The sequence below is a fragment of the Neoarius graeffei genome, chromosome 11 (assembly GCF_027579695.1).
Source record: "Neoarius graeffei isolate fNeoGra1 chromosome 11, fNeoGra1.pri, whole genome shotgun sequence".
In the NCBI taxonomy this organism is placed as follows: domain Eukaryota; kingdom Metazoa; phylum Chordata; class Actinopteri; order Siluriformes; family Ariidae; genus Neoarius; species Neoarius graeffei.
Window position 1 is genome coordinate 71,649,424 of NC_083579.1, and position 16,918 is coordinate 71,666,341.

At 38.1% G+C, this 16,918-nt stretch overlaps 1 protein-coding gene across 1 annotated transcript in view; it reads right to left on the reverse strand.

The window, feature by feature from the left end:
• LOC132893681 (uncharacterized) overlaps positions 1 to 16,918 on the reverse strand; it is a 55,235-nt gene that overhangs the window by 5,369 nt on the left and 32,948 nt on the right. The window contains exons 6-8 of the mRNA XM_060932824.1: positions 16,360 to 16,536; positions 4,876 to 4,927; positions 2,352 to 2,537 (exon numbers count right to left, since the gene is read on the reverse strand). Of these exons, the coding sequence (XP_060788807.1) occupies positions 2,352 to 2,537; positions 4,876 to 4,927; positions 16,360 to 16,536 (415 nt within the window). The remainder of the gene's footprint in view (positions 1 to 2,351; positions 2,538 to 4,875; positions 4,928 to 16,359; positions 16,537 to 16,918) is intronic.

The window sequence follows — 16,918 nt, forward strand, 5'->3', positions numbered from 1 at the left end:
CAAAACGTCCACTTATGAATCTGAACATGAGCAAACTCAATGAATTTAGTAACTCTTACCTAAAACGGTGAGTCTAGTACCAGGACCAAACACAGCTTTTTCACCATAGCCCACAGAGTTCAATCCATCCACATCAATGCTTTTATCAACATACTATACTGTATCTTTACTCACAAAATGACCAATTCCAAGATATTCATTACTCAGGGAATGCTGTAAAAGTTAGTGTGAAGGTAATAACAAAAACCAATGTTGAAAGGTATTTTTTTTTAAAGAGTAGTGAATTTCTCACCTCTCACTGTGAGTTTGGTCCCACTGCCAAAGTATAGTGGGTTGTTGGAGTTCACACTGATATCACGCTATAGAGAAAACCTGTACTACTCTCAAGGTCTGCTACACACCAGCAATCAAGCAATCACACCAGTAAAAGGTACAATTTTTTAAAGGAGTAGTGAATTTCTCACCTCTCACTGTGAGTTTGGTGCCGCTGCCAAAGTATGCTGGGCTGTTGTAGTTCACACTGATATCACGCTATAGAGGAAACCTGTACTACTATCAAAGTCTGCTACACACCAGCAATCAAGATTTTGAAGGGTATTTTAAAGCAAATCTACTCTACTTCGAGCAATACAGTTAAGCGTGGAGCAAAAAATATTTGCACTGGAGCTGTAACGGACTGTTTTGCATCAGATCTATAAAGATTTATAGATTTATCACATGGAGTTACAAACCAATATCAAATAGTTATCACCAGAACAGTTAGCATATTAAATAGTGATTGCAGGATATGATTAGTAGCATGAAATTTCTTACCAAGGACTGTTAACTTGGTCCCTCCACCAAAATAAGCTGGAAGGCTCCCAGAGGCACAGCATACACTAATAGCTCACTATCGAAATCAACCGAGTATCATACTCCAAATAGTCCATGCAATCTATTATCTGCCTGTTGTTGAATTATTTAGTGCATCATCATGCCCTTAACATGTCTATAATGCCCATGTTATCAGTTCTATCCAAAAGGAGACCAGACTGTCTTTATTGTTATGTTTCAGCTAAATAGACATGAATATACATTACATTAAAATGTAAATTAAATACATAATCCCTTTCAGGAAACCTCAGAAAGGTTTAAACCACCAAATCAAACTTTCTCACCTCTGACTGTGAGTTTAGTTCCACCACCAAAGTACACTTGATTGGAGCCTGTCACATTGACACTAAGCAACTGAAAAACCCTCAATCTTTGTGCAAAACTAATACAGCTCTGCTATTACACAATGATGATTTTTAGAGGATTGTAAGAAATTATCTTCAAGATTTGGTTTTCCTTACCTAAAACGGTGAGTTTGGTGCCTGCTCCAAAATATGCTTGCAAACCAGAGCACAGAGTTTCAAACCTGTATCTTTAACACCTAGACTTCGCTTAGCATTTTTTTTTAGCCATTTACATCAAACAAGTGATGCATTTCTTTCACACCTAAAGCTGTATTAGCTCAGGACATTTATCGACAGATTTAGTAGTTCTTACCAAGAATGCTAAGTCGACATTAAACTGCTTAACCTGAATAAAACACGTAAGCTTACCGAGAACCGTGAGTTTGGTCCCCTGGCCGAAGTATGCAGGTTGAGTGTTCACACTGAACAGCAGTAAGATTAAAACAGCCTGCAGCACTTAGGCTTACATGGATGCTCACATTGAAATCTTTACATTGCACTTTTAATTGCAAATTTTCTCAAGAACCTTTACTATAATGTTTCTCATGCACGCCGATTGACTCTTTTAAGAGGTGAAAAAACCCTTCATACAGTAATCATGATTAGAAATATATACGAGTTCATCTAAAAATGCAAACTGTTCACATTGCTTTAGGCCTTCGTATACACCTCACAAATAAATATTAATCATACGAAAATCATATTTTCTCACCTCTAACCGTGAGTTTAGTTCCACTGCCAAAGTATGCAGGATCTGTCGTTGTCACACTGACACTGAGCTACTGAAAAACCTCCACTCTTTTTGCGCAAAATGAATGTGAATCTCACTGAAGCTCTGCTATTATGCAGTACAGTAATAATGGCAACATTTCTATGTTCTTAAGAAGATATACAGTACAGATATGCATTTTTTCTTACCTAAAACGGTGAGTTTAGTGCCTGCTCCAAAATATGCTTGCGTTGTAGAGCACAGAGTTTCAAAGCTGTATCTTTAACATCTACACTTCAGCTTAGAGAATTACCCTCGATATTTCAGTATTGTTTACAGTATCAGACGTTTACAGTACATTAAAACAAGCACAGTGTAAGCAGATTGAGTTTAGTGAATCTATAGAGCAAGTTTATGTTTCTTACCAAGAACAGTTAGTTTGGTTCCTTCACCAAAGTAAGCTGGATTGTATCCATTAGCACAACATGAACACTTAAGAAAGAAAGGGCTTGAAGTGCATTCATGCTCTTTGCTGGAGAACAAATTCATCTGCTGTTTTTTTTTTTTTTGAACATAACCCTTCAGGATTTGTCTGCTTTTCACATAATACACTGAATGTCTTCAAAACTCAATGTTTATCATAATCAACATAATATTTCTTACCAAGAACTGTTAACTTGGTGCCTCCACCAAAGTAAGCTTCGCGGCTCCCAGAGGCACAGTGCACAAACTCACTAATTAAATCATCTATCCACCAACTCCTATATAGTCTGTACAGTCCATGATTTGCTTGATTATTTTGTGTGCATCACATTTCTACCATGTACATAATATCTACGCTCTACGACAGCAGTTCTTTATAACAATAAATTTTGTTCAGCAAACTGGACACAATTGGTTCACATTGTTTTAAAGCTTTTTAAAGAAACACAACAAAACATTACCCATGCTTTTTACAACAGCTGATGAAACGTTCTCACCTCTTACTGTAAGCTTAGTTCCACTGCCAAAGTAAGCAGGATAGTTGCCTGTCACACTGATACTAAGCTACTGAAAAACTCCTGAAGGACTGAATATTTTTATGCCCTAAAAGAATTACCTTCTGTATAACCTTCCTATTTTACACAGATCACTAAAGCTGAATACGAATGATATTCAAGAGGAATTGCCATCAAATAGTAACGTAATATTTCTTACCAAGGACTGTTAACTTGGTTCCTCCACCGAAATAAGCTTGACTGGCCCCAGAGACACAGCATACTAGCTCACTAATGAAATCACCCAACCATCATGTGCCATATAGTCTATACAATCTATTGCTTACTTATTTTTTGTGCATCGCACGTACATCATGTGCATATTTGTATAGCAAGTGGAGCAAATCAATAAGTAAGCTTTCTCCTTGTAGTATTTTAATTGTAGGTTAAAAAAAAAAAACAACAACAGCCAGATGAAATGAGCAACTTCTTTCAGGAAACATAATAAATTGTCTCACTGAAATTTAATCCTTTATATACATATATATCATACTTTTAAAAAAATATATAATTAAGCATTCTCACCTCTGACTGTCAGTTTAGTTCCACTGCCAAAGAAAGCAGGATCGTTGCCTATCACACTGATACTCAGCTACTGAAAAACTCCCGAAGGACTGAACATTTTTCAATGCCCTAGATAAGCAAAGCTATATGCTGATGATATTAAAGAGCTATTGCAATTGATTAGTAACATGATATTTCTTACCAAGAACTGTTAACTTGGTTCCTCCACCAAAGTAAGCTTGACCGGTCCCAGAGACACAGTGTACAAACTCACGAATGAAATCAACCAAGCATCATGTGCAAATAGTCCACAAAATCCATCATCTGTCTACTGCTGAATTACTTTTGTGCAGCACATGTGCATAATTTGTACATTTTTATAGCAAGCTTATCAACCTTGTAAAGAAGGTCTTTTCCTCAGAATAGCGTTTCAACTACAGATTTCTCGAAACGCAGCTCAAATGAGCAATCTCTTTCAGAAATATAATAAATACACACAATGAAACTGAATCCTTTATATATATATATCATACTTTAAAAAATATATATAATTAAGCTTTCTCACCTCTGACTGTCAGTTTAGTTCCACTGCCAAAGTAAGCAGGATCGTAGTTATCACACTGACACTAAGCTACTGAAAAAACCTCAACTTATCTCTATAGTGCTATACATTTTACTATAATATTACAATACACTATAACAAATAGATGTATGATACTGTAGCAGAATTTTAACATAATTAATTAAAGAAAGGACATGATATTACCAGCACACGAGCCCCTTTATAATTTTGAATCGAATAAGTTTTTGTTCAGATTGCTTTAAGAAACCGTTATCATGCATTTGAAAAGTCGAATCAAATTTTCTCACCTCTTACTGTGAGTTTAGTTCCACTGCCAAAGTATGCAGGATTGTAGTTCGACACGTTGACACTAAGCTACTGAAAAACCTCCACTCTTTGTGCAAAACCCTCAATGTGACCCTCAGTGTAGCCCTTCTGTTATACAATACATACACAATATTGAGTTTTATTGTATTTTTTCTTACCTATAACGGTGAGTTTGGTGCCTGCTCCAAAATATGCTTGTGAATATGAGCACAGAGTTTCAGGGCTGCATCGTAAATGTCTACATCTTATCTTAGAGAATTACTGCCTGCTTTGCTTGTCTGACTCTCTATGTTTGTACATCACACATTTTCCTATAATCAACACAGTAAACCTTAACAGTTATGAGCATTTATATGGTAGAGCAAGTTGATATTTCTTACTTATATCAGTAATTGTTCCTTTACCAAAAGTAAACTGGGTTTCTATAGTCACAAGGTGAAAGCTTGTAGTGAAAATGACTTAAATGAAGGATCCCTATTGTCTAACTGGCTCCTGGGCCTTGAACAGGATCAGATTTACCTGATTTTCCTAAAGAGTTCTTGTAATACCACTTGTAGAAACCTGTTCCTTCCTACAGCAAGAATGGCTAGAAATATTTTCAACAAAACACAAGCAGTACTTACCAAGAACGGTCAATTTTGTGCCGCTGCCGAAATAGGCTTCATAATTGGCACAGCATTTGGGTGTCATATCAAAAAGTGCGTCTCAATTCACGCTCTAATGGCTTTTTATATAATTACAGTGATGCATGATTTTTTACACTGGTGTTTGCTTAGTAGATTTTTTTTTAGTATTCTTTACTTTCTTACCTAAAACTGTCAGTTTTGTTCCATCTCCAAAGTATGCTGGATCATTGAAGGTCACAGTCTGATTGCATTCACTAATTTCCCAGATCTCTCTAATGCTAACTGTGTCAACCTGACATGATAAAATTTTCATATACAGTAGCCTTGTCTCGAAATAAAACATGCAATGATTTTAAGACCAAAATGATCTTACCTACAACTGTGAGTTTTGTTCCATCTCCAAAGTATGCTTGATCACGGTTGTCACAGTATGATTGTGTGAACAAATTTTTCAGATCGCTCTAATGCTATTTGTCTGGATTTTTGCCTCAACTCTCTAGTTTTTATATCATGAAACAAACAAACAAACAAACAAACAAACAAACAAACAAACAAACAAACAAACAAACAAACCTCCTGGGTCCTGCTAAGGCTGAGTGAAATATTAATCTACACTACATGTTTTTCTGTAATGCCTAATGGATGAACAGTTCAGATTTCCAATTAGCAATGCAATCTTACAATCTTATATTGGTGATAATTACAAGATCAAAACATTCTTACCTAAAACGGTTAATTTTGTTCCATCTCCAAAGTATGCTTGATAACTACCGCTGTCACAGTATGATTGTATGAACAAATATCCCAGATCTCTCTAATGCTAATACTGTGAAACTAGCTTGACAAAATTTCCCATACATTCACATTGTATCTGATGGTTCACAACTTTAGGAAGAAAAAAACATCTTGATTGTTCTAACAGCTGAACGAAACAGTGCTATAGAAGTAAAATATGACCTAGACTTGAACCACTAGCACTAGAAAAGTTCTCAAATCATTCATTTAAATCCTAAAATCTGGAATACTTCAGAATTTTCATTACCATCAAAAATACATTTGACATTGTTGGAAATTTCAAGAAGTAAACTTTCTTACCTAAAACAGTGAGCTTTGTTCCAGCTCCAAAGTATGCTGGATTGACGTTGGCACAGTATACTTGTGCAAACAAATTTCCTAGATCTTTCTAATGCTATTTTTTTCTCAACTCTCTAAAACTACATGACTATATAATTTTTCCTGGTTACTGCTATGGCGAAGTGAAACGGTACATTAAATAGAGAACATTACTGGCTCAGAGAGTAGCCATTGCTGCATAAAGAAACAATCTGGAACCATTAAGTCAAAGCAAAGTTACATTCTTCATTATCTAATGAATGACCACTTTATGCATTTCCATTAATTAAACATTGTTGACAATTACAGGCCCAAAACTTTCTTACCTAAAACTGTCAGCTTTGTTCCAGCTCCAAAGTATGCTGGATTGGCGTTGGCACAGTATACTTGTGCAAACAAATTTCCTAGATCTTTCTAATGCTATTTTTTCTCAACTCTCTAAAACTATATGACTATATAATTTCTCCTGGTTGCTGCTATGGCGAAGTGAAATGGTACATTAAATAGAGAACATTACTGGCTCAGAGAGTAGCCATTGGCACATAGAGAAACAATCTGCAGCCATTAAGTCAAAGCAAAGTTACATTTTTCATTATCTAATGAATAACCCCTTCATGCATTTCCATTTATTAAACATTGTTGACAATTACAGGGGCAAACTTTCTTACCTAAAACTGTGAGTTTTGTTCCAGCTCCAAAGTATGCTGGACTGGTGCTGGCACAGTATACTTGTGCAAACAAATTTCCTAGATCTTTCTAATACTATTTTTTTCTCAACTCTCTAAAACTATATGACTATATAATTTCTCCTGGTTGGTGCTATGGCGAAGTGAAATGGTACATTAAATAGAGAACATTACTGGCTCAGAGAGTAGCCATTGGCACATAGAGAAACAATCTGGAACCATTAAGTCAAAGCAAAGTTACATTCTTCATTATCTAATGAATAACCACGCCATGCGTTTCCATTAATTAAACATTGTTGACAATTACAGGGCCAAACTTTCTTACCTAAAACTGTGAGTTTTGTTCCAGCTCCAAAGTATGCTGGACTGGTGTTGGCACAGTATACTTGTGCAAACAAATTTCCTAGATCTTTCTAATGCTATTTTTTTCTCAACTCTCTAAAACTATATGACTATACAATTTTTCCTGGTTGCTGCTATGGCGAAGTGAAATGGTACATTAAATAGAGAACATTACTGGCTCAGAGAGTTAGCCATTGGCACATAGAGAAACAATCTGGAACCATTAAGTCAAAGCAAAGTTACATTCTTCGTTATCTAATGAATAACCACGCCATGCGTTTCCATTAATTAAACATTGTTGACAATTACAGGGCCAAACTTTCTTACCTAAAACTGTGAGTTTTGTTCCAGCTCCAAAGTATGCTTGATACGCGTTGGCACAGTACACTTGTGCAAACAAATTTCTTCGATCTTTCTTATGCTAGCTTTAAGAACCTGGCATAATTGCATTTTGCAGAATCTGCTTAGGGCTAATGTCGCTCAATAAAAATGGATTTTAGATGTACAAATGTGCAAACACAGACGTAAACTATGTTACAAGCTACATGTTAAAATTTGAAACGAGTGGACTTACCTAAAACGGTTAGTTTTGTTCCAGCTCCAAAATATGCTTGAGAGCCAGTGTCACATTGTAAAGCAGTGCTTCAAAATATGCATCATGTCCTCATGGTATTCCATAATAAAAGATAAAAACACAAAACAAAGCAGATCCAGAATGATTTCCAATTAAAAAGCACTTTGGTTTAAAGTTTTCAGTGATGCGTCATGATAAAAATAAATAAAGAAAGAAGAGCTAAGATGCAGCAGTGTGCATTTCCATGATGGAAAAATAAAATAAAATTAGCAATAATGAGTAGAAAAAGAAAGTTGCATACTGAAAAGAATATGTAGAGACTGGAAGTTTAAATTGATGTGAAATAAACCACATGTTCCAGTTCTCTGATCGACTAACACAAACAGTAAATGCAGGGAGGTTTTTGTACAGCGGCTCTATGGAAATGTATCATCGTGGCCCCCTGTCCCCACGGTGTTAAAACATTAAACAAAAACAAAATTGTGCATTCTGCCTCTAACCCACACCCCTCCCATGGCTCACTTTATCTTTATTTCTCATCGGACACTTTGCACACTATTATAATTTTGTCAGGTGTTTTAGCAGGCAGTGTAATCTAAACTGAATGTTGCTATTTCTGTGAGTACCAAGAAATCGAGCAGGTGCATCGTATCAAAAAGAAAAAAAAAAATCTTCCTGTGTCATAACCCCCACCCACATCCTCCTGTAACTGTATCAAAGTATGATTGATTCCAGGATCTGCTGCCTTCACTGTAACTACACCAGGAGATGGAGACACAGAAGCCTTAAGTTAAAATATTCATTTACTTACGAATGCTGAAAAAGCCCTGAAATACTGATGTACTGTGGTTTACATAAGTATTTACTTTTACACATTTTGTAGCCTAAGATAGAATGGATATGGACAGAATTGGGATTTTGTAAAAAACATGCCTACCATGCATATTTCCAAGGCCCAGGACAAACTATTCGATATGACTATATTATATGATGAAATTACAAAAGATGACCACACCTACATTTTTGAACATTATAGTTTGATCAAACAGATTTTTGTTCATATAGCATTATTCTTCATATCAATGGACAACTAAACCCTCCTGTCCCACCCCGCCCCTTCCACCAAAATTCTTAACAATAACAAAGAACAGGCATGGACAACAGTTGTGATTGCAAAAGTATTCACCCTCATTGTTTGGTGAAAAATTCACCAAATGTTTTCGCCTAACTAATTCTTCTTCTCATATATCAGCTACACGCAATCAAATTAATCAAGGCTGTAGTTGACTGTTTTACTGTAGATTTCTTAAAGTGAATGTAATGTCCCTAAACACACTTTTTTCCTTCGTACAAAGCAGGGCTTTGAACCGGTTCAAGGAACGAAAACGAAAACCGGGAACTTTTTCTATTTCACATGGAACAGAAACGAAACCAGAAACTTTATTATTTTTTATGTTCTGGAACAGAAACGCTTATTAAAAATAATGGTAACCGGTTAATACCGGTTTTTATTTCATTCCTCAAAGTTTCCGTAGCCTACAAATAAAAAAAGTCATTCTTCTCCTGTGCAAGTTTCTATGACCCGCTGGGGTTCACTTCCTGTGTGACGTTCGCTGACTGAATGGAGAGAGCGGAAGGGTGGACTACTATCACGTCTCTACATCTTAAATAAGAGGTAAATATTGCAGTCTATCGTTATTCAAAAACGTCAATTTCAAACACGATATCAGTATATTTGTCCACGTTAATGAGAGGCTCGCGAACATTAAATGACGTTAACCTCTGTTAGCCGATCAATGCATAGGGCCTGACTAGCCTTTGGTAACACACTAAACGAATTCTCTTTCATTTTTGGCACTTTTTCTGTTTGTGTAGATGGGAAGACATACTGAGAATCCAAATCGCCAACATTTGAAATAATAATTGTTTTGAATTATTTCTTGTCTTATTTAATGAAGGTTGTAATAGAATTAGCCTACATTTGGCTTAAGCTGGATGAGACAGAGACATAATTTTATAGCCATTTGTTAAACAGCTGACAGGGAACGTAATTAACCGTTCCGGGAACGAAATTTTTTTGTTCTAACCGGTTCGGGAACGTCTATTTAATGGTGGAACCCAAAACCGGAAACGTTAAAATTCCGTTTCTGTTCGGAACGAAACAATAGAAAAAAATTCTGGTTCAAAGCCCTGGTACAAAGCAATCATTATGTTGATTGACCATGTGTTTTCGAGCTATAGCTGATCCAAAAGATCATAAATTAAAGGAAAATCAATAAGATCAGCCGATTTCCATGGAATCTGCCAAGACTGAACCGGAAAATCCCGAAGGGGTGCGTGACGTCACATGTGTAACAATCCAGGTATTAATTTCGTTCCTGTACGCAGCAGTGGTGAGACCAGTCTCAATATGGAATCACATTTTGGAGAGAATTCTGATCGTGATTGGGATTCTTATATGTCGGATGAAGCGGCAGATGATTATCAAGGACATTCCAGAGTAAATGGTTATCTTTTCGAGCCCCCAAGACGAGAAACAGAAGCCAGTTCACTCAGTTCACGACAGTCCCACTCAGCGCCGATAGTGCACCACTAGCCAGAGAGAATTGGAAACACAGATTGGTTTGTGGATTTTTATTTGAAGCTGGCGACTGCAGAATATTGGGAAAATATTTACATGTACCTCAATAAATGCAGAAATATAATCTTTAAAATTTACACTTATTCAGTGTAATTATTGAAAGAAAATATGAAGATGTGGGCAATAATAGGGGAATCGATGAACTGTCCAAATGTCAGATCAAAGGTTATTTATTAAATAAATGGGTTTCTTTTTTTCCTCCAATAATTCCCATGCGGTCGTTCTGGTGGTGATGAACACTTGATGAATCAGATTTATTATTAATAGGAAATCGACACAAAATTTGTCCGCTTCGTTTGCACAAACCTCACCCACTGTCACTTTAGATTAGTGTCATTTCTTGGAAATTTGTGAACTGAATGTCCTGTTGTATATGGATTTGAACATCCAACACAACTCAGCACTTTCACATCGTTATTTTTGTAAGATTCCAACAACAATATCCAATTTCAGTGAGTAAACAAGCATGGAGTCAGATGAACTGAAATGACCCAGATAACTGGGGTTCCACGTAGTCTGGTTAACACCAGACCATATCACAAGTGAATATGGTCTGGAATCCGCCTATTGAATTTCTCGTAGGGGAGGTGCGGTTTACGATTGTCAACGGCCGTTTATTGGACGTTGCGAATGTCTATCATTTGGCGTATACGTAGCCCATGGCCAACCATGGCAGTTGTACCCGGTGACGTAGTTAGAACGACGAAGAAGAGAAGGAAAGAGAAAGAGAAGGCAAAACAAAAATAGGAAAACAATGGCACCGAACGATTACTGCCGTTTGTGCAAGACAAAGCTTGATCGAAAGTTTGGTTCGTATCGCTCGCCGCCATGTTAAATGTGATCCGTAAACAGTCCCAAATAAACTACAAGCTTCCATTTGTTGAGTAGTACGCATCACCGTCTTTCCACCCCTCCCCACTCTCTGATTGGCTCCCTAACTCAGGCGAGCCTTTAGACCATAGTTTCCATGCTGTCTTTTCAGATCGGAACAATTGTGCAAAGCAGCATGGGATTTCCCAGGCTAGGTTCCACGCGTGATACCATGTGAAATTAGCGCTGAGGCAAGGCTGCCTTTTTCCGGGATCCGGATGCCGCAATTTATCGATAGTTTTGTTCTTGATAATAAAAATAACAAATAATTAATATAATTTCCCCCCTGCTTTATTAATTCATTTTGGTTGTTACTAATTATATATATTCATTTTAAAGCATTACAGTAAGGCATTACATGCACTTGAACTAGCTCAGGAGAACTACTCAGGGTGGATGATGAAGTTGTAGAGCAGTTCCCACTCCCCCTCAACCATTCAAACAGATTCACACCTATGGGCAATTTAGAGTAGCCAATTAACCTAACTGCATGTCTTTGGACTGTGGGGGAAACTGGTGCACCTGGAGGAAACACACGCAGACATGGGGGGAACTGGAATCCATATTCAAATCCATATACAACAGGAGATTCAGTTCACAAATTTCCGAGAAATGACACTAATCTAAAGCGACAGTGGTTGAGGTTTGTGCAAACGAAGCAGGCAGATTTCGTGTCGCCTACTAATAATAAATCTGATTCATCAAGTGTTCATCACCACCAGAACGACCACATGGGAATTACTGGAGCAAAAAAGAAACCCATTTATTGAATAAATGACATTTGATCTGACATTTCATTGATTCCCCTATTATCGTCCACTTCAGATTTTCTTTCAGTAATTACACTGAATAAGTGTACGTTTTAAAGATTATATTTCTGCATTTATTGGGGTACATGTAAATATTTTCCCTATATTTTGCAGCCGCCAGCTTCGAATAAAAATCCACAAACCAATCTGTATTTCCAATCCTCTCTGGCTGGTTTGTACGGTACATGTAAACTCCACACAGAAAGGCCCCAATCAGCTATGAGGTTCGGACCCAGAATCTTCTTGCTGTGAGGCGGCAGTGATAACCACTGCACCACTGTGCAACCCATTAATTAGGTCAATGGAGTTTACAGGTTTGCATTCAAATTTGAATCGTTATGACCCTGGGTCATAATGTGTCCTATTGTTTGATTTCTTGTTGTTGCTGCTGTTCTCCCTCCCTGCCTAAAGGAGGTGCTGTTTCATTCATGATGCTTCTTTAAGGGTTTTCAGTTGTAGGTGTTGGCAGCTGATTGGACTATGGTTGATTGCACGGGTTTTAAAATGCTCTCTGGAGACACTGGCTCCTTTCTCATTCACTTTCTCCTGATTTCTAACAGGACCGTGCCTTGAGTTGTAAACAGTTCCCTAAAGCAGTCCAGGTAACTGTAGGGGTGAGAAGAAGCCCTTTTTGTTGCACTTTATTTTTCTCCTGCTTATGTTAGAGAGTTAGGTAAGATCCCTGGGTTTGTTATTTTGGGCCATACTCACCCTGATGCTAATTTACCTGTGCTGCAATAAACAAGTTGTACCGTATTTTGGACTGCAGCTGACTGTAGCACTGGTCGCCCTTGGAAGTGGGGAAAGGGGAAGTTTTTTTTTTTCTTTTTTTTTAAATTATAAATGCTATGCTCAGGTTTCTCCTAGGCTGGGACATAACAGAACGCGGCCTCAACATTAATAAACCTGTTTGCAGAGGTACGGTATATGAGAGGAGCGTGCAAGGCATGCACTATGGGCTGGAGAGATGAGTTCTAAACACTTGTTTTCCAGCACAAAATTAAATCTCATCTCTTCTCATTATCTGTAGCCGCTTTATCCTGTTCTACAGGGTTGCAGGCAAGCTGGAGCCTATCCCAGCTGACTATGGGTGAAAGGCGGGGTACACCCTGGACAAGTCACCAGGTCATCACAGGGCTGACACATAGACACAGACAACCATTCACACTCACATTCACACCTACGGTCAATTTAGAGTCACCAGTTAACCTAACCTGCATATCTTTGGACTGTGGGGGAAACCGGAGCACCCGGAGGAAACCCACGCGGACACGGGGAGAACATGCAAACTCCGCACAGAAAGGCCCTCGCTGGCCACAGGGCTCGAACCCGGACCTTCTTGCTGTGAGGCGACAGCGCTAACCACTACACCACCGTGCCGCCTAAAAGCCCACTTTTCAGATGAAAAAAGAAAACCTAGTGAAGGCTGCTGGGTTTTGGGGCAAAATTAAGAAGTGAGTGTGACAAAGTGTCCAGAAGAACTGTGGCTGGTTCTGTAAGATGCTCAGTAAAACCTACAGTTCATTTCCTTATAAAACTGCACTCTTTGTACCTGAGAGTAAAAAAAAAAAAAAATAGTAAAACCAGGGGTCATCTCACACGAAATATTGACTTTATTTCATTTACTATCGTATGACTTACTGCTGTTTTATAGTTTTGTTTTTTTTTAATGTTGAAACATTTCATTTAATTTTTTTAAGCTAATTTGGGGGCGGCACGGTGGTGTAGTGGTTAGCGCTGTCGCCTCACAGCAAGAAGGTCCTGGGTTCGAGCCCCGGGGCCGGCGAGGACCTTTCTGTGTGGAGTTTGCATGTTCTCCCCGTGTCCGCGTGGGTTTCCTCCGGGTGCTCCGGTTTCCCCCACAGTCCAAAGACATGCAGGTTAGGTTAACTGGTGACTCTAAAATTGACCGTAGGTGTGAATGTGAGTGTGAATGGTTGTCTGTGTCTATGTGTCAGCCCTGTGATGACCTGGCGACTTGTCCAGGGTGTACCCCGCCTTTCGCCCGTAGTCAGCTGGGATAGGCTCCAGCTTGCCTGCGACCCTGTAGAAGGATAAAGCGGCTAGAGATAATGAGATGAAGCTAATTTGGTCTACAACATTTCTTTACATGTGCCAAAGACTTTTGCACGGTACTGTGTATGTTTTTTTTTTTTTTAATTTATATATAATATATTTTATACACACAAGTGTTTTTACTGGGAAATAAACCACTCCTATCTTTCATAGGAACTACATCTGGGCCATCGAGAATAGCAACTGTGACTTAATTCTCTGTCACTCATGAGGGAATCAATTAAGTGTTTTGATAAATTTGAGTACTTTTTGTTTGTGAATGTGTCTTAGATAATAAGAAAATCACATGTTGGCCTGAAGATATGAAGTTTATCTTCTTGTGTTAAAAAAAAAATCACATTTTTCAAATGAAATACATTGTGGATCTGAGTGACATCTTTCCTGATATTTCACTCTGATGATGTCACTCCCAGTGTTTTCCCACTGACTAGATGTACATTGTCAAAATGGCAAACCGATTCAAAATTAAAATCCTTTTGGTTAACTTGTGTATTTTTTGTGGATTTGTCAATATAATAAGAGCATTACATGGTGTGTGAAGATATAAAGTTTTTCTTTGTGTTGAATATTTCACTCTTTCGCTTGTGTGTGTATATATATATATTCATCACTTGAAAAGAAACTTCATATACCAGGTAACTGAGTGATAATGGACACACTTCATTATTTCCTGATGGGCCAAGTACATGTATTATCCTATCCAAGGGAAAAAAAAATCCTTTTAGATAATAATTTGTGACTAATGGTATTTTTACTGTAAGTGTGAGACTCAAGTCTGGAAGATCTAATGAAAAGCACAGCGAAGTTCTTTATTATAACTTTGCATTATTTCTCAACCCCATGTATAATTTATATAACAGTGCAAATGCAATTAAATGTTGTAATTTTAAAAGATATAAATATATCAACTTTTTTTTAAAAATTTGATTAAATAGTATTTAATTTGCTAAGACTACTGTAAGTATAGAACATGTGATTTCAGTAGGATCATGTATTTCTCTGCTGTAGTTTACTGTAAATGTTGCTTTTTGCCTCATTTCATCCTGCAGAGGTCAGCATATGATCTATAATCAGCTTTATGGCACTGTAATTACCTCATCTCTCTCTCAGCAACTCCACAGATACCTTACAGTAATCGGAGTTAGGAACCTTATAGACATCAGACATGAACACAAGATTTCATTCATTGTGTTGATTATATTTCTGGTAATTATAAGATGATTTTTCTTCCAGGTGGTGCTGTAAGGGGAAGGGGAGGAAAATTAATTTAGACAATAAAATTAATTATGGCAGCACGGTGGTGTAGTGGTTAGCACTGTCGCCTCACAGCAAGAAGGTTCTGGGTTTGAGCCCAGTGGCTGACGAGGGCCTCTCTATGTGGAGTTTGCATGTTCTCCCCATGTCTGCATGGGTTTCCTCCGGGTGCTCTGGTTTCCCCCACAGTCCAAAGACATGTGATTAGGATAACATGGGGCAGTCTTGGGCTGAAGTGCCCTTGACCGAGGCACCTACCCCCCAACTGCTCTGATGCAACTAGCATAGCTGCCCACTGCTCTGGGTATGTGTGTATGCTCAGTGCTCACTTGTGTGTAGTGCAGCAGATTAGTGTAAGAATCGTTCACTTTGTGATACAAACATGACATTTGGCACAAATCTTCTTCTCGACCTACTTTACCCAAAAAGCCCGTTAGCCACACACACACAAAAAAAAAAAACTATATGGCTGCCATTTTCCAAGATGGCCACCCTTCTATGTGTTTTTTGTCTCTATTATGATTGGATAATCCATTTTTAATGATCTTGGTGTCTAAAAAAAGGTTTTTGAGTATGGGAAATTCAGTTCTGCATTTAGAAATTCTAAATTGTGGTATATTATGAAGATAAAAAACAAATTAATTGCATAAATAGTGTATTTTGGCATTGAATTTGACACGATATCGGGCTAGATGGTAGGATATTGTCTTGGAATGGCAAATTGCATAGATTGCAACTAAAATGAATCATCACATTTGCAGGCACACAGCTGTGTACATCTAAGGCCAAAGCGGTAGCATTTGCACTTTCCAAAGCATTCAGTCTTGCACCTGCATTTTGTCAACTGTTGACAGCTCTGGGCTATTGGTGGGAGTGTTGTCCAAACTATTTTACAAATTTCGCCTTCTTTTCACCAACCCTAGTTGGCTGGGCTCTCTGTATGCATTTGACATAAAGTTGCTTGGGCCCAGATGCAGGCAGCTTGATAAATGGCATGCTTCACATGCTGTACAAGGGATGCCCTTGTGGGTGGAATGGCATCATAAGACCGTTGCTTCTGGGCAAACGTGTCAAGTCTTGCATCATCAACCCCATCAGCAGTGCTGTTCTTGTTGTACATAGTGATGACAAATTTCTCAAGCATGCTGAGATCTGCGTCATCTGTTACTGGTGGGTACTGCCTGAGTTTCTGAAAAACATGAGACACTTCAGGGCATACCTCCCAGGTTTGCCATGCAGTCTTTTTACCTTTGCCACAAAAGGCTGACACAACATCACATCCTGTGAAAGTGTGAAAGAAAAGGATTCCTCTCAATTTTTCAGGGCCTAGATTCTTCACCATGTCATGAACTGGTAACCACCTGATGGACTGACCTTGACCAAATTCAATCCACAGCTCATCTAAGCCTGCTTCCTGTAAAGTCAGAAAAACACTGATTGCAACAACAAGAATATCTGTGTTGCAGGCCTTAATCAACACAGTTTTGTTCTGTTGCTGAACAGCATGCAAGGCATGCAGGAAGATTCTAGAATCTGCCTCTTCATGGTTGCAAGGACTCAAGCCTTCCAGA